General features: G+C 53.3%; 1 protein-coding gene across 8 annotated transcripts in view; it reads left to right on the top strand.

The window, feature by feature from the left end:
- NCOR2 (nuclear receptor corepressor 2) overlaps nt 1-22,934 on the top strand; it is a 236,966-nt gene that overhangs the window by 109,614 nt on the left and 104,418 nt on the right. For all 8 annotated transcript variants that reach the window (XM_052654728.1, XM_052654729.1, XM_052654735.1 and 5 more), the window contains exons 7-9: nt 295-351; nt 7,901-7,953; nt 18,777-18,843. In XM_052654728.1, the coding sequence (XP_052510688.1) occupies nt 295-351; nt 7,901-7,953; nt 18,777-18,843 (177 nt within the window). The remainder of the gene's footprint in view (nt 1-294; nt 352-7,900; nt 7,954-18,776; nt 18,844-22,934) is intronic.

Here is a 22,934-nt window from a genome sequence, read left to right on the forward strand (position 1 = left end):
GAGAACAGGGTGTGTTTGTTCGAATCGAAACTTGGCGGGCTTGCCAGGGCTGCTGTGGGGATGCTCAGGCCTCTCTGTGTTGGTCTGCAGCCCAGGGAGGGCTGGCGAGGGGGACCTTCCCCGCCCCCCACCCCCACCCCTGGGGCCTGGATGGGCGTGCTGGGCTGGGCAGCTGCTTGGTGTTCCAGGAGGAGGCCTCTATTTATAATCTGTTCTCTGTGTGTGTGTGTGTGTGCGTGCGCCTTGGGTGTCTTTTTTTTTTTTTAATTCTTCCTCTTCTCCGTCCCTCTGCAGAAGAAGGCCGAGGCTGCACATCGGATTCTGGAAGGCCTGGGGCCCCAGGTGGAGCTGGTGAGCTGGGGAACAGGGTGGGGTGCTCTGGGAAGCGGGGGGTAGCTAGAGAGGTGGACGGGGCAGCAGGTGGGTGTGGAGAAAAGGAGGAAGTTGTCTGTTGCCAAGCTGCTCTGTCCTCTGGAGGAGGCAGGAAATCCACCCTCTGATAAGAGGGACAGGCAGATAACAGTGGGCAGGTGGGCTGGGCCGCGCTGGGTGCAAGGTGGGGGTGTGTCAGTCCTCCGGCTCTGCTCCCAAGCCCGGCCAGTCAGGCTGCAAGATTGACCAGTTGGAGTCCAACCGGTGCGGTCTGGCTGATTGCAGAAAGCCCGTGCTCGGGCCGGGTGATCTGGGTTCATCTCGCAGGTCTGTTGCTTCCTAGCTGTGTGACCCTGAGCAGGTGTCTTAACCTCTCTGTGCCCTGTTTCCTTGTCTGTAAACTGGGATGGATAATCGCACATACCCATTAGTGAAGATGAGCCATACACCCTTTGGTCAAGCCCTGAACATGCCACCCTTTAGACAGTAAGGGTGGAGAGTTAGTTGTTACTGTTACCACTGTTAGTGTCATTTTGCTGATGGGAAGATGCCACGTCGGCAGCAGAGACTGGAAGCAGACCAGGCCTCTTCTATCTCAGGCACCTGTCATCCTCTTGTGTCACCAAGGATAGGAAGCACAGGAGTGTGGAAACTCCTGGCTGGTGGCTTTGGAGTCCTGGGAGAGATGGCCAGAGCTCCCGCCTGCCCGGGACCTGGGCGCGGGTGTCCCATGGCGCGGGTGGGTGCAGAGATGGTGGGCACAGCATGGGGGATGCGCCTGCTGGATGGTGCGAGGGTCTCTGCATGTGTGTACCGGGTGGGGGGCGGAAATAAAGTTTTACGCATTCGGAGCCTAATTTTAAACTTGGCCCCACCTTGCATTTGTCGGGTGGCCTTGGGGAAAGGACTCGGTTTTCTCTTCTGTGAAATGGGGACACTGTGGATCTTGATGAGGGACCAGTGAAGTCGTGTGTGGTAAAGGCTCGCCTGCACAGCACCTGGCCCCCGGCAGGCACTTGGTGTTGTGGTCGCCTCGGAGGGTGGAACTTTTGTCCCTGGAGTTTTTTTCTGCAGTGACAGCTGCTCCCCAGCCTGGGGGGCCGGCTGCGGATGGGCCACTGTGGAGCTGTGAGCAGCTGGCCTCTTCCTGTCCCCAGGTCCTCGCAGGGGGCAGAGCCAGACAGGGAGTTGGGTAGGGGTAGGGGCTCCTATGGCTCAAGGACAGAGCCCAACGCTCCTCCTGCAGTGGGTGACAAGCTCCCAGCCTGAGCTCTTGCTTCCCGTTGGGCATGCTTTCTGAGATGTCTCTCGCAGCCTCTTTTTAAAAAAGCTTTTAAGTAGCTTTATTGAGACGTAATCCACGTGCCATACAATTCTCCCATTTAAAGAGTACAATTCAGTGGTTTTTAGTACTTTAGCAGATGTGTGTGAGCGTCTCCACAATTGACTTGAGAACATTGCACCCTCTCAGAAAGAACTCTGTTCCCTGAACTATCACCTCCTTATCTTCCCCCTGCTCGCCTCCCACCCCTCTCCCCCCAACCACCAATCCGCTTTCTGTCTCTATGGATTTGCCTGTTCTGAACATTTCATATCAGTGGAATCAGACAACACATGGCCTCTTGTGCCTGGCTTCTCTCTCTCAGCTTCCTGTTCTTAAGTGGTAGCTTGTGTCTTGGTTGCCTCATTCCTTTTTATGGCTGAATTGTATTCCATTGTACGATGGACCGCATTTAGTTTATCCATTTACCCATTGATGGGCCTTTAGGTAGATTTTGCTTTGGGGCATTATAAATGAATCGCTGTGGACAGGATTCCACAGATTTCCATGTGAATATGTGTTTCTCTTTCTCTTGGGTGGATATCTAAGCCTGGACCTGCTGAAAGTGAAAGTGTTAGTCCCTTAGTCGTGTCTGACTCTCTGCGACCCCACGGACTGTAGCTGCTAGGCTCCTGTGTCCATGGGATTCTCCAGGCAAGAATATTGGAGTGGGTTGCCATTCCCTTCTCCAGGGGATCTTCCCAACCCAGGGACTGAACCCAGGTCTCCCGCATTGCAGGCAGATTCTTTACTGTCTCATCCACCCAGCTGGATCATATTCGTTCTGTGTTTAACCTCTTGAGGAACTAATTGCCAGATGATTTTCAAGAGTCACTCCACCATTTTCCATCCCCATCAGTCAGCTGCTGCTCACCTTGGTTTCCCCTTTCTTGCCAGGGGAGCTCCAGGACTAGATTTGGCCCCTCAACCATTTCTAGACCTGAGGCCCTTCCTTTCCCCTTTCCTGACTTAATTACTCCCAGGGGCTCCTGAGTAGGCGGTGGGGACCTAAAGGGAGATCCCTGGGTCTGGAGGCCTGAGGAATTCCGCCTGGAGCAGCAGGGTGTCTGTGGGGCTCACAGTCTCAGTGATTCTTTCCTGGGTCTTTGGGGTGAGGACACCGTCCTCTGCTTGGGGTTCTCAGAGAGGAGGCTCCCTCAAGGCTGGTGGCACAGGAGGCGGAGGTCTGGAGTGACTGGTGGGGCTGCGTGGCTGTCCCTGGAGTCCTCTTGAAGTCAGTCCATAGGCTCTTGGCTCGGTGGCCTTTGGCGGGGCTGGAGAGGGGACTCACGCTGACAGAGCACCAAGTCAGGCCTTGTGGAGATGTCACCATCCACCTTCCAGGTGAGGCTCAGAAAGGGCAGTGCCTTGCCCAGGGTCACACAGCAAGAGAGGAGGTGGAGAGGTGTGCTGAGCCCAGGGGGTTGCCACCAGCCAATCCCTCACAGGTCTGCCCTCTGTCTTGGGTACCACATGGCCCGAGTGGCCAGAGGTATCCTCCTAGCAGAGGCAGCTCAGAGGCACACTCTTCGCAGAGAGCTGCTTCGTGCCACCCGGGAGTCCTGTCTCAGGCTGGGAGCGGGGCTGGCGCTGCTGACCCCAGGTCTCAGGTCACTGGGCGGCACCACTGGGGAGTCCAGTTCCCCGGGGGTCTCTCCCATCTGTAGCCAGGGAGCAGTCAGCCGAGGAGGACAGTCACCTGGGGGACGTCCTGGGCCCCGCAGAAACGCGCGTGGGCAAGAGAGATAATAGTGAGAGTGGCTCCGAGCAGGGCCCTGCGGGCTCGGCCCTCCACCCCTGCACCCTGGGGACCAGGCCTGGCCCAGAGGAAGGGGCAGCCCAGCCCCCACCTCCTCTCCATACTGCTCTGAGTCACTGGTTTCCTTCCTGTTCAGAGGTGTTATTTTAAGAATGCGGTGTCACCAGAGGACCGAGGCCCAGCGCTGACACTTCATTTCTGGCACCTCGTCCACCTGGTTCTTCTCGGGGAGGAGCCCCGTCCTTCTCCCCAAGACCTAGCTCCTCTGTCTTAGTCATTTCTGTCCCAGGCCTTCCAGTCTGGCACATCCTGGCCTGTGTGTGCTTTCTCCCTCCTTACTCAGCTGCGCCCCCATTTCTAGAGGAGGAAATACAGGCATGGAGGGGCTGGGCCTTCCTATCGATACCCCAGCCGCTCCCGCACTCCCGCCCCGCCTCGCTCCTCTGGGGTCTGGGCCAGGGATTTCCCCGCCTAAAGCTTTTTTTAAATTTAAGTTTATTATTATTATTGGCTGCATTGGGTATTTGTTGTTGCGGGCAGCCTTTCTCTAGCTGCGATGCGCGGCTTCTCACGGCGGTGGCTTCTCTCGTTGCGGAGCACTGGCTCTAGGCGCACGGGCCTCAGTAGTTGTGGCAAGCAGGCTTAGTTGCTCCGCCTGTGGAATCTTCCCGGACCAGGGATTGAACCTGTGTCTCCTGCACTGGCAGGTAGATTCTTAACCACCGAACCACCAGGAAAAGTCCCACCTCTTTGGTCTTGTGTCGCCCTGGCAACAGGAGAAACCTGGGCGGTAGCAGAGAAAGCTTCTGTGGGTGTGAAGGCCAAAGTGGCCTCATGGCCTCTATGTTAAAGGACATGCCTCCCAGGACAGCGCATGTGTTGCCTGGCCTTGTACAGCCCCCTGCAGGTGGTGAGGAGGGGTGAGAACCCCCACCTCTGGCCCTGCCCCCTCCCCCCTAGCAGGGTACCAGCCAAAGATGCCTTGTGATCCTTCCTTACTCCCATGACAGGGCAGCGAACAGCCTCCTGAGGCCAGAGTGTTTCCCGCCCAGGTCTGTTTACCTCAGTGCCCAGCGAGTGCCTCCTTGGAGGACAGCCCCTCTGGTTAGAAGCAGCACATCCCACGGTGTTCTCTGATTTCTTCCCGGTCTCTTGCTGAAGGCCACCTGGGGCAGCAGAGTGCTGTGTCCTTGTCTCACCCAGCAGGGCCGGAGGGTGAAGGTGATCCCTCCCCTGCAGGTTTGGCAGGTCAGAGGCGGGCTGGGACCCCACCACCCTCCCAGAAGTCCGTCACCTCTTTTCTGGCCCATCCCACCTTGTAGAAACAGGCCACCCCCCCCGCTTCTCACCCCTAGCCCATCACTGGCACCGGGGGTCTCTCTATGTTGTCCTTCAGCCCCTCCTGGCCTCCTTAGACTGTAGAGACTGCCATCTGTAAAACCAAAAGACGGCAGTTGAGTCGCCAAATCTGACACTTCCTGGGCTTCTCGAAAGCCCTATAAGGTAGTTCCTATTTGCTCTATGCCCATTTTCCAGACGAGGACGCTGAGGCCCTGATTGTTGAAGGCATATGTCTGACAGTTAGCAACGGGAACGCCATCACTTAAATTGGGACCCATCTGGTCCCCGAAGTGAACATGTAAGGCGTGCCCACTCCTGCCAAGCTTGTGTTTTATTAGCTTGTGGAGAACATAAAAGACCTGATGCAGAGTCACCCAGGATTAAGCACAGCATTTAACGCCCTGGAATTCAGTACAGGCATCTTTGTAGGACTCCTTGCCGTCCTGAGATGTGGGCCATCATCGTGTGCAGTAACGTGTTAACCTTCTTTGGTTGGGGAGTTCTGCACTGAGTCTGACTGTGGTCTCTCCTGCTGCCCTGATGTTCAGATACACAGAGTGGGGATGGGGAAACCTCCTCGATTAGAGCCAAGCACCTGGAAGAGCAGCTGACCCAGCATGGGGGGAGATGGCCTGTGCCAGCCATGGGGCAAAGTCTCCATCCTGGGAGGAGTAGCTGAGCTTGGGGCCTGGAATTGCCTGAGGAATGGTGAATTGTCCTCAGCCAAGGCTGTCCGCAGAGGTTAGGAGGCCTGTCCCTGGGGAAATGACAGGTTGGACCTGTGCCATGATGCTTGGGGGTGGTCCCCATCAGCTGGGACGATGTCAGGAGGTGTGTTCAGCTCCCTCTTCAGGGGTTGGTTCAAGGGCAGGGCCTGATATACCATCCTGCCTCACCCCAGGGCCCTACCTCTAGGCTTCCGGACACCGCATCTTCATCTTTGCCTGCCCAGCCTGACCCATCACACTTTGTACCTGAGGCTGGTACCACCGTCATCCGTGGCTGCCTGTGTGGGTGTGTGAGACAGAGAGAGGGAGGGAGGTGAGAGGGATAGGAAGAGAGGCCAACACAAAGCGAGATGCACAGAGATATACAGAAGGAGATACACAGAGAGGCGTGCCAGCAGAGAGAGGGCAAACCCCTCCCTCCAGGGCTGGAGCTGAGAGGTGGGATTCAAGTGTCAGCTCATCTCTTACCAGCCAGAGGCAAATGTTTCCATCTCTCAGAGACTAGATTTTCTCATCTGTAAAATGGGGATGGTAATTGTGTCAGTTAGTAACTGCTGTGTAACAGACTGGCCCCAGATTTAAAGAACAAGTTGATGCTTCCCACAAGTATAGAAGTCAGCTGAGCAATTTCTCTTGATGTGGGCTCGGCCCACTCCCATCTGTGGGCAGCTGGAAAATCAGCTGGTGGGTCTAGCTTTTGGCTAGTATGGTTCTGGGCTAGTGCTGCTATCTTCCATGCCAGCTTCTTGCCTCCAGCAGTCCAGGCTACATTTTCCTTGACGGTGAGGGGCAGGGGGAACAGGCGAACAAGAGAGGAAGAAAGAGCAGAAAGGCTTCATCTGCTTTCCCAGTTTGCACCTGTTCCACTGGGGCTTCCCTGGTGGCTTAGTCGGTAAAGAATCTGCCTGCAATGCAGGAGACCCAGGTTTGATCCCTGGGTTGGGAAGATCCCCTGGAGGAGGGCATGGCAACTCACTCCAGTATTCTTGCCTGGAAAATTCCATGGACAGAAGAGCCTGGCAGTCGACAGTCCATGGGGTTGCAAAGAGTCGGACACGACTGGGTGACTAATAGGCAAACAGAAAAACAAAAACACTGGGTGTGGATGGATACAAGGTGGGCAGGAAAAATTGCTTCCATGAATACAGTCACTGCACCTTGATGGTGACAAGGACCCTGATACTTCTTGGGCCTCTCAATCTTCCAGACGTGGCTGAGAGCTTTGCATTCATTATCTCGTTGGATCTTGACAACAACTCTCCGAGTTTAACCCCATTTATGGATGAAAACCTGGGGCACAGATGGGCTGAAGTCGCTCGCCCAGAGACATACAGCTGGAAGATGCCAGAGCCAGGATGTGAGCCTGGGTGGTTAGCCTTTAACTGCAGCCCTGCCGTCCAGGAGAGAGAACACACAGCATCCAGCTCAGCTCTTGCCCCATCGCAGACACTGCAGCAACTTCCTCCTTTTGATTTGCACACTTGTTGTTGTTGTTGTTGTTGTATGTGGACCCAGTTCATTCATTTCTCACTGCTGTGTAGCCTTCGAGGACTAAACGAGTCCTGACTTCCTATTCCTTTTTCTGAAGGTGGATACTCAGCTTGCTTCTTTTAAAAACATTTTTGGCCGTATCGTGCAGCGTGTAGGCTCTTAGTTCCTTGACTAGAGATTGAACCTGTGCCCCCTGCATTGGAAGCACAGAGTCTGAACCACTTGGCCGCCAAGGAAGTCCTGGCTTGCTTCTAACGTGTTGCTGTTATGAACGATGCCTTCCGTGCTTTCTGAGGCCCATCTCCTGGTGGAACACAGTGCCTGACTGTTTCCAGGGCGCCTGCAGGAGGGGAGAGGGTCCTCGGGCACACCTCCCTTCATATCTCGGGGGCACAGATACCTGTGTATGTTTCCGTCGGCTGTATGCACACCTTCCTATCTCCCCACGTTTTCGCCAACCCTTGGCACTATTGGACTGTTTTCTCTTCTGCCAGTCCCTGGTGGTGGCAGGGTATGTCACCATGTTGGGCAGTTTTCTCTGTTCTAGACCGTTGCTGATCTCAGCTCACCTGGGAGGTGTGTGCTTGCCCTGGGTGCTCATGCCAGAACTGTCCTGTGTCCCGCAGAGCAGCCACGGTGGCCCCAGGGGAGAGGGCCATAGTACCCATCGCTGTGCCCAGAGGGTCACAGTCTGTTCCTGGTGGGGGCTGTGGGCTGGGTCCCCATGTTCTGTTTCATGCCTGCCGGCGGGTGGTTCTCACACCAGTGGACAGCTCCCTGATGCCAAGGCCTGGGGCGCCACAACAGGGCAGTAGCCAGCCCAGCCTGTGCCAGCTGCCCACAGTCCTGGCCCGGCTCTGACCTGCCTCCCTCTCTGTTTTCCTGCAGCCATTGTACAACCAGCCCTCCGACACCAGGCAGTATCATGAGAACATCAAAATGTAAGTACTTGAGGGCAGCCGTGCAGACGCACAGTGGGGTGGGGGCCCCGGGGTGGGATGCGGGTTCTCAGTTCCCGTCGGGGCTCCCAGCCAGGGCCAGGTGCTGGAGGAGGGGACGGAAGGGGGCGATTCGGGCCGGAGTTCTGGGCCAGGCTGGGCCTTGGATGGAAAGGCAGAGGTGGTGAGGGGCCAAGGGAGTGGCCCCATGAAGCTTTGGGAGACAGACCGTGGTTGGGGAGGGTGGGCAAGCTGCATGCATAGCTTCTGAGAGACAGAGGTGGAGGGCTGCAGGTCCTCCTCCTGTTTGAGCTGGAGGAAGCTGTTACCAGGAGGAGCGTGAGCTCATGCGGTGGCCACGGAGTAAGCAGAGACCCTGTGGTTTGGGCTCTGATGTAAGCACAGTTAGGACTGTCTGTGGTGCGCATAGGGGGTCCATCTGTGACACAGCCCAGTGTGGGAGCAGCTGGGGGCACTCACCCAGACCCAGACGCTTTGGAATGGCCAGTATGATATAGCCCAGTGAAGGGGCCTTTTCCCAGATGAACACTAGAAGCAGAAAAATACCAGTGAAGTGCCACGCACACTTGGCGTGGGCCAAGCTGGCAGACCAGGGGCACCAGGACGGTGCTGGGGGCCCGTGTCTTTATGTGCTCAAGCTGGGCACCAGGCGCTGAGGAATTGTGACTGTCAGAGGTTGGCTTTTTCCTGGGCATGCATTAGTAGCAGCATAGCTTCCTTGGCCGAGGAGGGGATATTACCTCATGTCATTATCCAGGAGTCTAAAAGGTCAGAGGAGTCTTGCCTGTTGAAGAACATGTGGCTGTGAACACTCCGGGGATGTTAGGTTATAGGTAGGTCCTTTGGGATCACAATCTTTGAACGGTTCAAGGTTCATTTTTGTGTGACCTCAGGAGGGCGGTGCTTAGCTGGTCCAATGGGCAGTCCAATTTGGTCTGACTGTCCGAACTTCCTTGGGGTGGAATTGCAGGGTGTATGTGCGGCACTGAGCTCCCCATCCCTGGGGACATGCAAACCTCCTGATGGTTTTCAAATATCTGCTGGTGTTGGACAGGTTGTTGGGGAGGTCCCTCCTCTTGTCATTTTTGGACCCGCATGACTAATCTAGGCTCTCGTCACCCAACTCGGCCACCCACCTTGCAGCTCCCGGTGGCTAATGGAGCAACCTAGAAAAGTCTCTTGTTGCCACTGAGGTCCTTGGCTTATTTGGGCTTGTGAGCACCTGCCTCACCTTTGTTGCTGCCTGTCACTTAGCCTGTGGCTGCCAGGGGCTATGGGGTATCCTTTCCGGGGGAGCATTGGGGTATCCCTGGGTTTTCCGTGTCCTATGTGGCCTGTGCTTTTGTTTGGCCTTGAGAGTGTGTTCACCGTTCCGGTACCAAATCCCTCTCAATACTACATAGTTTATTTTCCAGTCAGGCCATATTAGTCCTTTATAAAGCTTCCCAGGACCTTCCTGGGGCCACTGCTGGGGGTGGGGGAGCCCTAGATGGAGTTTGGTTTAGGGCCTCTCATGGCTGGTTTAGGGGATGAGCGTGGCATGTTCTCAGCTGGGCAGACCCTGCTGGGAACGTTCAATCATTCAATACACATTTATTACACTAACTATGTGCCAGGCCCTGTTCTAGGACCTGGGGATTTAGCTGTGAACAAGACAAAGTTCCCTATACTTTCATTAAGCTATATCTAGCAGTGGAGACAGAAAACAAGTTAAGTAAATGAGAAAATATCAGCAAATAAGAAGTACTGTGGTCACATAGCTGTCTTAAGCTCTTTATGCTTTAATATACTGAGTTGTATTTTTCCTTTCAACATAAACATTTTTGATAGCAATATTATTACACTAGAAGTCTTGCATACATTTTTTTTTTCACTAGACTACAAATGAGTAATATTTTAAGCTGAATAGCGAGGATGATTTCAGGTTATAAGAATGGCCATAGAATCCAAACAACACAGGCAAAAGGTATCCATACAAATAGTACTAACTGATAAGATACTGCTGCTTAAAAGTAAAATAAAGCTATGAGTTTACTGAAACCAGTGCCCAATTCTTATATCCTATAATCTTCATCAGAGGACAGTTCTCCTCTACTAGAGTACATTTTGGCTAAGTAGGTAACTGCCTAGTGAAATTTACTCCAAAATCTAAGTCACAGATGAACATGTTTAAGTTTAAAACATAGAGATAAATAATTTTGAGATTTCTTCGGTGGTAAGTGGTCTGTTTCATGTTAGAAAAATGTATCTGTAAGCAAGTTATTTGAATTGCTTCTTAGAATTTTAATTTTTCCCCCCATAGTTTGCCACTGAAATCATAATCAATTCTGTAATTTTAGTTCCAGTGTGATCGTGATTAAATCAGTGCAGTCATTTACTTTAAAAAATACTATGAAGGGACTTCCCTGGTGGTTCAGTGGTTAAGACTCCACTGCAGAGAGCATGGGTTTGACCCCTGGTTGGGGAGCTAAGATCCCATATGCTGGGTGGCATGGCCAAAAAAAAAAAAAAAAAAAAAAACAAAGACAAAAAAAAAGTGCTATGAAGATGGCAAACAGGGTGATGGGAGAGAATGTAAGGGGTGACTTTAGCCGAGGGGGTCAGGGCCAGGACCTGACAGCTGAGGGAACACTCAGAGACCAAGCAGCAGCTGGCACGTAGACCCTTCCCCCAACCAGGGGCAGGTGGGACAGGCGTTGCAGAGGCCCTGGGGCTGGACTGAGCTGGTGGGATCACAGAGAAGCCTGGCAGGTCCCGAAGGGGTAGGTGAAGGAGAAGAAGGTGCTACGCAGATCACCTAGGGCTGGCGACGAGTTTGGGGTTTTATTATCTGTGCTAAAGGAGGCTAGTAATGAGGTTTACGTGAAGTGATGTGATGGGGTTTTTGCGAGCCCACGGTCTAGGGGGCAGGTTGAGGACCACAAGCATCTGGCTTGAGTGGCCAGTCACTCTCGGTGCCTCGGTTGCCCCATCTGTGAGATGGGTTGAAGAGTCAATGAAACCCCAGAAGTTATTCAGTGTCAGGCCTGTAGGAAGTGTTCTGTGATTTTTCTCACTTCATCAGCAGAGACCAAGAGAGCTACCCTCCCTCATTCATTCACTCATTCATTCAACAGATATTTAGGAACACTTGCTCTGTGCCAGGCACTGTTCTGGGCACCGAGGAGAGAGCAGTGAGTGAGGAGGTCTGCCATTCTGGTGGCGCAGACAGATCATAAAGAAATACGTCTGTGATATAATGATAGCTTGATAAGGACAAGAAGACAGATCAGGCTGGGGCTGGGGTGAGGCGTTCTCTTTCTCAGAGTGCAAAGCTTCACCAGCTCACCCCAACTGGGCCTCCTCCCAGGCTCCCTCCCTCCTGCCTCTGTAATCGCCACCAGGTGGAAGGTTATCCTTTCCCCAAGGACCTTGCCCTGTCACTTTAATTTCTCTGTGTCTGCACGCTGGGGCCTCTGAGTTAAAGTTAATTTCACGCCTGACTTCCTGCTGCACTGGCAATTTTGGACGTGTTGAAGTCACCTGTACCCCACCCCGATGCTGTCCTCTGCCACCTGCCTCCTCTGGAGGCGTGGGGGCGGCCGCCCATGCTCCTGGCTGGGGCGGGAGACTGGCTGTGGTCTGGTCTTAGCCCCAGTCTTCGGCAGTGACTCTGCAGACCTCCTAGGCTTTGGGAAGCAGGGGAAGGGGCCAGGGGTGGGTGGGAGGTGACCCCAGAGCAGCATCAGTGGGTGTTCCATGGAGGGGCTCCCTGCCCTCTGCAGGCTGGACCCACGGGGAGAGCTGGGGGCTGAATTCTCTCGGTTGGGGAGCCTACAGTGATTCGGTGAAAGGTTGTGGGTTTGATGCAATGGTTACAGTTGCAGCCCCTGTGTGCTCTGCTGTGGCCACCCCTTCACCTGGTGTTGAGCCTTGTTCTCTCCTCCCCTCGAGGCTGGAAGCCTGCTGGCTCCTGGTGGCTCTTCCTTCCGGATTTTCTTGTCTTACAGACTGATCTCTCCCCTTTTCCTGCCTTACTGGGGTTTGGCTGATGCCCTAGGGCCATGCAGGTGGGAAGGGCACTATGGACCCAGGTTACTGTTAACTGGTCCTTGTGGTCTTGCGCTGGAGGTTCAGAGATGTTGAGTAACCTCCCCAGGGCCACACAGCCACACTCTTTAGACCAGCCCAGTCTGCATACACACCCTGCTTTCCTTGCCTGTGTCTGCAGTCCAGGCTCTGCCCCTCACTAGCCCAGTGACCTCGGGCAAGTCACATCACTTTGCTTGTCAGTAAGTTGGTCTCCTTGGAAGTCCCACTGTGTGGGAAAAGTATGCTTGGCCCCCAGTGGGCATGTTTCAGACCATCAGTCACCCCAATCTGACAAGCTTTTCCCAAGGCATTCAGGGCCCTGCACGGGCTGCCTCCATCTTACTCTTCCCCTGAAGTCGGGGGGTCTGGTTCTCCTGAACACCCCTCCTTACCCCTTCCAAATTCACCATCACCCTTCCTCCCTTGGAAGGGTGCCCACCTCATTTCTCTTTGCCCACCCATTCACTGCTTCTCCCAAGCCTGTGCTCAAACCTCATCTCCTTCAGGAAGCCTCCGCTGATTGTCCCATGCTTTCCTTTTTCAGAATCCTGTAGACCCCAGGGCTTGGCCAGACTCTCCTTGAACGTCCACAGACTTTTCATTCCTTCCTAGCTCCCCTTCTCCTCGTTCAGTGTCAGCTAACAAAGCCTGCATTTCTTGACAGGTTGTGCTTTTTTAAACCCTGACTTCTCCAGGAGACTGAGATATCCTTTGCACCCTAAAAATGCTTCCACCAACGAACTCATCACATTGCTGGTCTGTCGGTCCTTCCGGAACCCTTTGAGAGAGATTCTGCTTCGTATTTTTGCCAGACAAAATCTCGGCAGAGAAGATTTGTCTGCAGTATGCTGTTTGCAGCTGCACTACCTAAACACTTCTTGCGACAAAATAAACACTCAAAAAAAAAAAAGTTTGCCAGAAGAGTATTGCACAAATGAACACCCCAAGCCAGATGTCTAGAAGCTTGTGAACCCAGATGCATGCCTCTGGGGCAGGAACAAAGTTAGGGAAGGGCTGGTGGGAGGTGCTAGGGAGTGTACGGACTAGGGGGAATGGTGAGCTTGTCACTCTTTTAAATGGGCAATCAGGGGACTTCCCTGGTGGTCCAGTGGGTAGAACTCCAATCTTCCAGTGCTGGGGACAGAGTTTTGATCCCTGGTCAGGGAACTAGATCCCACACAGCCCAATTAAAGTGTTGACATGCCACAACTGAGACCCAACACAGCCAAATAAATAAACATTTTAAAAGGGTGGCGGGGGGGACAGTCAGACCTCAGTTCCCAGTCTGTGGCCATAAGGGAGTGTGATCAGGCTGCCTGGTTTTTTTTTTAAGAGAAGCTCTCTGTTCATCTTTTTATGCAGCAGCTTCTGGTTTTCAATAATGGCAACAAACGCAGTGTTTTCAGAAAGCTCCACAGCCCAAACACAGCAGTCTCAGGAACTGGCCCTGCTTGGTGGACTGCACCTGTTTGCAACCTGTGGACTTGACATTGGTCCTCTTTGGCAGTCAGCGAATGGATACCTGCCATGGATACCAGCTTGCTCTGGAAGGAAACCTGGATCAGCTGGGGAGGACACGTGCCCTCCAGTAGCTATGAGGAGTGGAGACGGCTGCTTGCCTGGCCTCTGCTCCTGTGAGCGAGCCTTTGTTCTCACTGAGGCCTCTTCAGCTTGAAGCCACAGCACCGTGCTTGGGGTAGACTGTTCCAGGCTGTGTGAGTTTCCTCAGGCTGCCAGAACTCTTCACAACAACCAGGCTGCCTGGAAACTATAGTGATTCATTCTCTCGTGGTTCTGGAGGCTGGAAGTTGGAAATCCAGGGATTGGCAGGGTGATCTCTTGCAGGTGCTATGGGGAAGATCCTTCTGTGCTTTTTCTAGCTTCTGGTGTTTGCTGAGCATCCTTGGCGATCCTTAGCCTGCAGACGCTTCACTCCAACCCGATCTTCACGTGGCCCTCTTCCTGTGTCTTTTCATCCCCAAACCATCTCCCAGTCCATAGGAAAATTGTCTTGCATGAAACCTGTCCGTGGTGCCCAAAAGATTGGGGACCACTGCACAGACTTTCTTTGGTTTTTGCATTTTCCCACTGATGCCTGTTTTCTGGTCCAAGATCTGATCCAGAATCCTTCTCTGTACTTCATCCTCGTGACCCCTTGGCCTTCACTCTGTGACCATTTCTCAGTCTTCCTTGATTTTCCTTACCTTGTCACTTTTGAAGAGGACTGCTCTCGGAATCTGCAGAATGTCCTACGATTTGGGTGTGTTTGATATTTTTTCAGGAGGAGGCTGGGCTTGTGGATTTGGGGGAAGAGTTCCCCCGAGGTAAGGGGGTGCCCTTCCCATCACGATACATCAGGGACACCCAACACCCTGACTGGGGGTGTTTATGTCACTACAGGTGGTGTTGACTTTGCTCCCTTGCTCAGGGAAGTATCAGCTGCCTCCCTGTCAAGTTGCTGTCTTTCCCATCCCTACTCTGTGCATTTTTTTTTTTTTTTTTGGATGTGTGGGCCATTTTTAAAGTCTTTATTGAATTTGTTACAATATTGTTTCTGTTTTACATTTTGGTTTTTTTGGCCAGGAGGCATGTGGGATCTTAGTTCCCTGACCAGAGATCGAACTTGTGCCCCCTGCATTGGAAGGTGATGTCTTAACCACCACTCTGGACCACCAGAGAAGTCCCCACTCTGTGCTTTAGAAGCAACTTGCTGTCCAGCCTACTGTCAAGGGGAGGGAAGTCCAGCTGCACCTCCTAAAGGGCGAATATCAAAGACTTTGTGGACTCAAGTGAAAGCCGCCACGATGCTTAGTAAATATTTGGGGAAAATGCTTTGCAGCTATGCAAATTTCTCATCTTTCCTCAACGTTTTGCCAGCCAGTTTAACATTCATGGAAGGGTCTTGCCTGTAACAATTAGCACCGTGGCATCTAATAGTGATTTTCTACTTCCCTCAGTCCTTCTGCGTTTAGTAGTTGAAATTCTGTAAGGCTTCCCAGGTGGCTCAGTGGTAAAGAATCCGCCTGTGGTGCAGGAGACACAGGGTCTGATCCCAGCATCAAGAATATCCCTTGGAGAAGGAAATGGCAACCCACTCCAGTATTCTTGCCTGGGGAATCCCACGGACAGAGGAGTCTGGCAGGCTACAGTCAGTCCATGGGGTCACAAAGAGTTGGGCTTGACTGAGCATGCATGCACACACACAAAGAACACGTGTCCCTTCTCTCTCCTTTGTTTATTTATTCTGTCATTTATTTACATCTGTGTAGATGTGTAGATATTTATTTTATTCATCGGGTTATAATCTAGCACCAGTGTTATTTACTTTGCTTCTCAGATTGTTCCGGCTGTGGTCGTCAGAGATGCTTTTAGGTTGGGTCCTGTGTCCTTTTGACACCCTCCCACCACACTTTTTTGCTTTGGTCGTCAGAAACGCTTTCAGGTTGGGCCCTGTGTCCTTTTGACACCCCCCCACCACACTTTTTTGTGTGTGTCCTTCTTTTTTAACACTTCTCTGTTTAAAGATGTTCTGGGCTCGTCTTGTATATTTCCTGCCCCAGCGCCGGACTCAGTCATTCCTCCAGGGAGAAATGGCTCTATTTTTCCTTTGGCCATGTCCCCCTGCATTCAGGATCCTAGTTCTCCGACCAGGGATCGAACCCATGCCCCCTGCAGTGGAAGCACCGAATCTTAACCAATAGGCTGCCGGAGAAGTCCTGAGAAATGGCTCCTTTTACTGGAGAGTGGTGTTCGAGACCCAGACCTCAGAGCTGGTGGGCCTATTGCTCTGGACTGTCACGGCTTCTTGGCCTTCTCAGCTGCTGCCTTTAGGTCCAGACCCTCTCCTGTGTTGCAGCCCATGAGGCCTTGCACAGTGGGCCCTGCTCACCTTGTGCTCTCCTCTCTGTCCCTCCACAGCACTCTGCAGCCACAAGGATCTTCTTCTGTCTGTTCTGCAAACACTTGAGTTTGTTCCCATCTCAGGGCCTTTGCACACCCAGTGTGCTCTGCCTGGAGTGTGTCTCCCTGTGGGTCGTTCCATAGCTGGGCCCTCCTGGTGATTGAAATGTCCAGGCCAACTCTGAGACGTTTTTCTGCACCCTGAACCTGAAATAGCTATGCCCTCCCCTCCCCCAGTCACTACCCCATCCCTCTGTGTAAGTTTCTGAATCTAAGGTTATCATTTTTTAAAATATTTATTTATTTGGCTGCGTCAGGTCTTAGTTGTGGCATGCAGGATCTTGGTTGCTACACACAGACTCTCTAGTTGTGAGGTGCCGGCTTAGTTGCTCCAGGGCATGTGGGATCTTAGTTCCCTGACCAGGGATCGAACCCATGTCCTCTGCATTGCCAGGCAGATTCTTAACCATTCGACCACCAGGGAGGTCCCCAGGATTATATTGCTTATTGTCAGCATGGTCCCTCTATGTGTCACCTGCCTCCGTGAAGACTCGGAGGACTCAGGGCTTTGTGTTGCTCACCCCTGGGTCCCCAGGACCCAGAACAGTGCCTAGCACATAGTAGGTGCTCGGTGAACTTTTGCTGAGTGACTGAGGAGATGAAAGCATGGTGCCATTGCTCCCATTATTCAGATGAGTAAACTGAGGCTGAGAGACCTTCTGAGATTTGCTCAGAGACCCCCTGCTGTGGAATGAAGGGTTCTGGTCTCAGCCTGTATGGCTGAGGACCCCCAGTGCCCACCCTGCTGGGGAGGGCAAGATTGATGTTAAGTAGTGAGACCTCGAGGTGGGAGGCCTGCACGACAGGAGGTGAAATCAGATTGATCCAGGGAGCCCACGGTCTTACCAGCGACCCTCCTGGAAGTGAGTGTGGCCTTTCCTTGTCGGGAGATGGATGGAGACAGGGCTGAAAGCCTGGCTGGGGTCCATAAATGAAGAGGGTCCGTGCAGGCCTGTCAGTGTCTTAGACTTGAGACCTGATAGTGAGGATGCTGGAAATCCCTGCAGGGTCTGGGGACACTCATCCGGACAGGAGTAAGGCGTGCTGGTAGACCTGTGCATGCACGGCTCCCAGCCACCGGTTTGAGAGCTTTTTGCAAGGGTTCTGGGTGCAGCTGAGGCTATGAGCAAGTTGGGGGACCCCGCCCCAGAAAAACTGATCCCACTGTACACTCAGATGGGATCAAGCAAGTTCACAGGCCTGATGGCCTCCCGGGGCCTGTCTGTGACCCCCGCAGACCCCAGCTGCTGCACTCTGCTGTGTCTTGGAGGTTGCGGGGAGGGGGCTGGGGGCAGCGGGCCCTTGGGTGTGCCTTCCCCCCTTTCCTGCATCGCTCGGCATCTCTGACTCTCCCTCTGCCTTCTTCTAGGGCTCCATCTCCCTTTCTTTCATTTTTACTTTATTATTGAAGAATGGTTGATTCACAGTGTTGTGCTGCACAATTCTGCTGCACTGCAAATACATATATACAAATGCGTACATTCTTTAACATTTTGCCTCCTATATACCATTTCCATTCCTTTACTTATTCTTGATTGGAGCATAATGGCTTTACAAAAATATTTCATTGGTTTCTGCCATACATCAACATGAATCAGCCATAGGTACACATATGTCCCCTCCCTCTTGAACCTTCCTTCCACCTCCCACCCTGTCCCACCCCTCTAGGTTGTCACAGAGCACTCAGTTGTCGTTGAGCTCCCTGAGTCATACAGCAAATTCCCACTGGCTGTCTGTTTTACATATAGGAATATTAATATTCTTTCCCCTTATGGTTTATCACAGGATATTAAGCATAGCTCCCTGTGCTCTACAGTAGGTCCTTGTTGTGTATCCGTCGTCCCCCCAACCCCACCCACTTTCTTTGGATCTTGTCCTCCTCTGCCTGGAGGCCTGTTCCCCTCCTCTCTCGCTGGCTGTCTCTCTGCCAGGCTCCTTCCCCTCTGGGGCTCTGTCCTCATTTGGGATCTTATCCACTTCTCTCTCTCCCCTTGCTTCTCTCTGGGCATCTGTCTGTCCTTCTGCTTTCCTTTTCTCTCTCATTCCTGGTCTCGGTATCTCTCTCTCTGCTCCTCTTTCTCTCTGAACCACCCACATCCGTCCCACCCCCTGGAAGTGCCCACTCCCCTCTGAGCCCGCGGTGCTATGTGTGGCCTCCTTGGTTAAGAACCCCGATGGTGGGAGGGGTCTGGCTTCACCGACCTGGGGCGTAAGACCCCTCGAGTGCTTCCTGGAGTTCCTGCTGCACTGGCCCCCACCAGCCTGTTGCTGGCCTATCCATATCACCTCTACCCCAGCGGGGGGCAGAGCAGGGTCTTTCTTGGTTGGAGGTGGCTTGGGGTCACTGAGGCCAGACCCCAAGATCCTGCCTCTGTGTGGCTGCAGCTTTCGGGGGCTTAGTCTGCCCGGCCTGTGTTCCTGGTCTAAGGCTGTGGCTTTTTCTCTGTGGCTGGTTTTCCGTGGCTGACGAGAGAGGGGAGCTTGGGTGTATGTAGGGGTGATGGCAGCTCTGGGGAGGGCAGGAAGTCACAGGACCTTGACCCCCCTTCAGAGCCCTCTTTTCCTGCAGACCGTGCTCAGCCAGAGTATGGGTGGGGGGCACTTCCTATAGGGCAGAGGAAAGACACACATTGGGAGTACGTGGCTTGCCTCGGGGGATTATGGGGTCTCTTCCCTCACCGGAAGCCAGTGATGGGGCAAACTTCAGCGAGGGATGAAATTCCTGAAACCCTGCCTTTCTGACCTGCCCCGTTGGCTGTCTCCTTCTTGCTTAGAAACCAGGCGATGCGGAAAAAGTTAATCTTGTACTTCAAGAGGAGGAATCACGCCCGGAAACAATGGGTAAGTCATCACTGGGGCCCCCAGCCTTAGAATCTCTTCTGCTGCCCCCTGCCTTCTGTGAGCCAGGCTTCCTGGAGAGTGGAAATGGTCCCCGCCACTCAGACCACGGCCCCTGGGACCCCTGGGTTCTGAGCTTGATTCCTGAGTGTCCAGGGCATGAAAAAAAGCCAAAGACAGCAAGAGAAACAGGAAAAGACAGCAGCTGCTTTAGTGAAGCCGGGGGCTCGGGTTCAGCTGCCTCATGGAAGCAAGAGTGTGGGCGTGAGGGGGTGCTGGGGACACTGCCCCTCCTTTTCCCACCTGGAAGAAGAGAAAGCGTAACATTAGCTGGGAAACCTGGTCCCTTGTCAGAGGACCCACTGTGGATATTTTGGGCAGAGAGAGGTCTGCTGGCAGAGGTGGAGGACGGGGGTGGGCTGTGCGCTGGGTGACGGTGATTGCAGGGGATTCCCTGGGAAATGAGCCTTTCCCAGCCCACTGTGCTCATTCTGGGCTCAGGAAAGTCAGGACCCGGAGAAGCAGTGAGGCCTCCTTGCAGCAGTGCGACTCCTGCGTTCCGCTGCATGCACACTCCAGGCTCAGCTGGGAGGCAGCCCCAAAGCAGGGAGAGCACACGCCAGAGAACACCTTTAGCTGTGGTTGAGGATGCTCGTTTACATCGCTGGTTCGCTGGGGGAGGTTAGGGCTGAGGGATGGAGGCAGTGTTACCCATTAGTGTTCTTTCAGCTGGGAGAGGAAGAAAAGCTGGCTCAGATGGGCTTGACCGGTCAAAGAATTTCTGTAGCTGAGAGTCTACTGAGTGGAGTTCAGGAGTGGTTTGATCAAGGAGTGGTTTGACCAGGTTGTACCTGATCTGATGTACCTGAAGTCTATGCGGTTTCTTGGTGGTTGTTTTTTTTTTTCAACTCTGTGTTAGCACATTGACAAACTGATTTTCCTTTGGGACCTGAATTTCTGTAGCAGGCTTGGAGGCCAGAAAGAGAGAAGTACTCTTTCTTAGACCATCTCACAAAAGCTCGGATTGTATCACTTGAGGGCCTTGGACCCTTTGAAACAGCTTCTGAACCCACCCTGCTCTGGCCCTAGATGTCAGCTGGACCCTCAGAGACGGGAGATACTTCTGTCCCAGATGCTGAAGGACTGAGAGGCTGGGGGTGGTGGTGGGGGGGCGGGCAGCAACACCTCTGGACTCTGGGGACCCATGGGGTAAGAAGTGGTGGGCTTCCCAACCTTTCCTTTCTTGACCTTCTCAGACTCCTAAATTGACTGGATGGTGACCAGAAGCACCCAACTGGGTAGACGGGGTTCATGAAACAGGGCATCCTACGTTACTCATTGAATTAAATATTTACTGAACACGTGCTGTGGGCCTGGTGCAGTGCTGAGCTGTGTTATGCTGAGTGGAGGAGAGGAGGGACAAGTGCCGGGCAGAGAAGTGGGGTGGGCGACAGCCTGGATGTCCCACCTCAGAACTGAGAGAGGAATGACCAGAAAGGACGACCTGTGTGAGTATCTGGGGGTCTGAGTGTCAAGAAGCGGGCACAGCAAGTGCAGAGGCCCTGAGGTAGGACCCAGCATGGGGTGACATGGGACAGAATGCAACAGGCAAGTTGGACTACAGAGCATGAGTGAGGAGACTGTGGTGGAGAACCTTTCTGTACTGGAGGGGAACATTTGGATTTTATTCCAAATACAGTGAGACAATTTATTCTTAATAAAGAATACAAAGTCTTTAAGGATTTTTAGTGATTCAGAAAACTTGACAGTCATGTAGGCAGTTTGACAGGATACAGTGAACGGCTATATGCCCACCATCTAGAATTCCTCATGGTTAACATTTCTTTGGGCTTCCCAGGTGGCGCTAGTGGTAAAGAACCCGCCTGCCAATGCAGGAGATGGAAGAGATGCGGGTTTGATCCCTGGGTCGGGAAGATCCCCTGGAGGAGGGCATGGCTCCCCACTCCAGTATTCCTGCCTGGAGAATCCCATGCACAGAGAAGTCTGGTGGGCTACAGTCCATGGGGTCGCAAAGAGTCAGACACAACCGAAGTGACTTAACGTGCACGCACTTCTTTACATCCACTTGGTGTGTATGTGTGTGTGTGTGAGTATGAATGTTTTTGTATTGAACGCTTAGAAAGTAAGTGTGGATGCCCAGACCCTCGCCTGTCATGCTTCTCTGTCTCTCTCTCGGATGAAGGAAATTCAGGAGCACACCTCAGGATGTACAGCTTTTCCCGAGTAGTCCTGCCTGGGGGTGAAGGGCATGGTTGGGGAGGTCCTTTCGCTGGGGAGAAAGGAGATCTGATCTGCATTTTAAAAGGATCCTGGTGACTGCTGAGGGTGGAGTTGGGTGGAAGTAAGTTCTTAAGAAATCTCCCAGGGCTCCTTGGAGGTCCTTTGAGGGGATGGAGGGGAAATGGGCTTATTTAAAAATAGGGGAAGAGGAACTGGAGACTTCTAAGAAACTCTGGGTGGCTTTGTGGCCAAGCTGAGCCCGTCTTAAGAGAGGCTTTTGTGAAAATGAATTCGGGAAACCACAGAAACTGTGACAGGAGGGCATCAGGCATGATCTTCCTCTAGTTCTTATATAATGGGCCCCGAGGCCTGTGCATCATTGTCAGGCGGAACCTGGAGGGGGCTTGGTCAAGACGTGCCTCTTCAGATCTGTGTGTTTCCCGCCTCCACCTGAGTCAGTTCTCTGGTGGAGCTCTCACTTTTCAGAGGTTTCTGGGACTGTGACCTAGCAGCCCAGGCTGCCCTGCATGCCTGCTCTGCCCAGAAAGCTGAGGCTCTGTACCCAGAGGGGTGCCCAACCCCAACAGGAACCCCCACCGGGCCTGCCCTATCCTTCCCTGAGCTTACCCCAAGACCCTGGAAGCCAGATTGTGTGTGTGTGTGTGTGTGTGTGTGTGTGTGTGTGTGTGTGTTGGGGGAGGGGGTGTAAGGCTGAGTCACTGATGTACAGGTTCAAATCCCGTCCACCATACCTGCTGTGAGTGGTCCTGGGTGAGCTGTCTGGCCCCAAGCCTCGCTTTTCCTCATCTGTGAAATGGGGTCATGGTGGCACTGCAGGAAGCACAGTGCCTGGCGGGGAGAGTGGGTGTGATTGACGGTGGCCCTGCAGAATGGGTTAGTCAGTGGTGAGCCCAGCCTGGACGGTGGGTGCATTCACTTCCTGAGGTGGCTGTAACAAATGGCCACAAACTAGGTGGCTGAGAAAACAGACATATATTCTCTCTGTGCTGGAGGCCGGAAGTTCAAGGTGAAGATGTGGGCAGGGCCGTGCTCCCTTTAGAGGCCCTAGGGGAAGCTCCTTCCTGCCTCTTCCAGTACCTGGTGCTCCAAACGATTCTTGGCTGTGGCCACAGGACTCCCATCTTGGCCTCCATCCTCACCTCCCCTTTCCCCTCTCTTCTCTTCCATGGACATCTGGCCCGGGGTCTAGTGTGTGTGTTAGTCCCTCAGTCATGTCCGACTCTTTGCAATCCCACGGACTGCAGTAAGCCAAGCTGCCCTGTCCTTCACTATCTCCCAGAGCTTGTTCAAACCCATGTCCATGGAGTCGGTGATGCCATCCAACCAGCTCATCCTCTGTCATCCCCTTCTCCTCCTGCTCTCCATCTTTCCCAGCATCAGGGTCTTTTCCAATGAGTCGGCTCTTTGCATCAGGCGGCCAAAGTATTGGAGCTTCAGTATTGGTCCTTCCAGTGAATATTCAGGGTTGATTTCCTTTAGGATGGACTGGTTTGATCTCACAGTCCAAAGGCTTCTCAAGAGTCTTCTCCAGCACCACAGTTCTTTTTTTAAGAGATGGCTAAATGAAGCACATTCTGTATCCTCGGCACCTCTGATGTCCTTATGCTTCACATCTGGCTTTGTCCTGACTTGGCCCAGCATCCGCTTTTGCAGCCTGAGTGATGGGCCGCAGGACACAGGCTGGGAGAGCCCCGGCCTGTCCCCTTCACCCATCGCTGAACACGCAGGACAGCCAGTGGGGGAACATTTCTCCGACTCCATGGTGCCTGAGCTGCTGAGCCCAGCAGAAGAAAGCCTTTAGGTGAGGCTGCAGGCTGGGCTCCCTGGGGGTA

Source organism: Budorcas taxicolor, chromosome 17, assembly GCF_023091745.1.
Source record: "Budorcas taxicolor isolate Tak-1 chromosome 17, Takin1.1, whole genome shotgun sequence".
Classification (NCBI taxonomy): Eukaryota; Metazoa; Chordata; class Mammalia; order Artiodactyla; family Bovidae; genus Budorcas; species Budorcas taxicolor.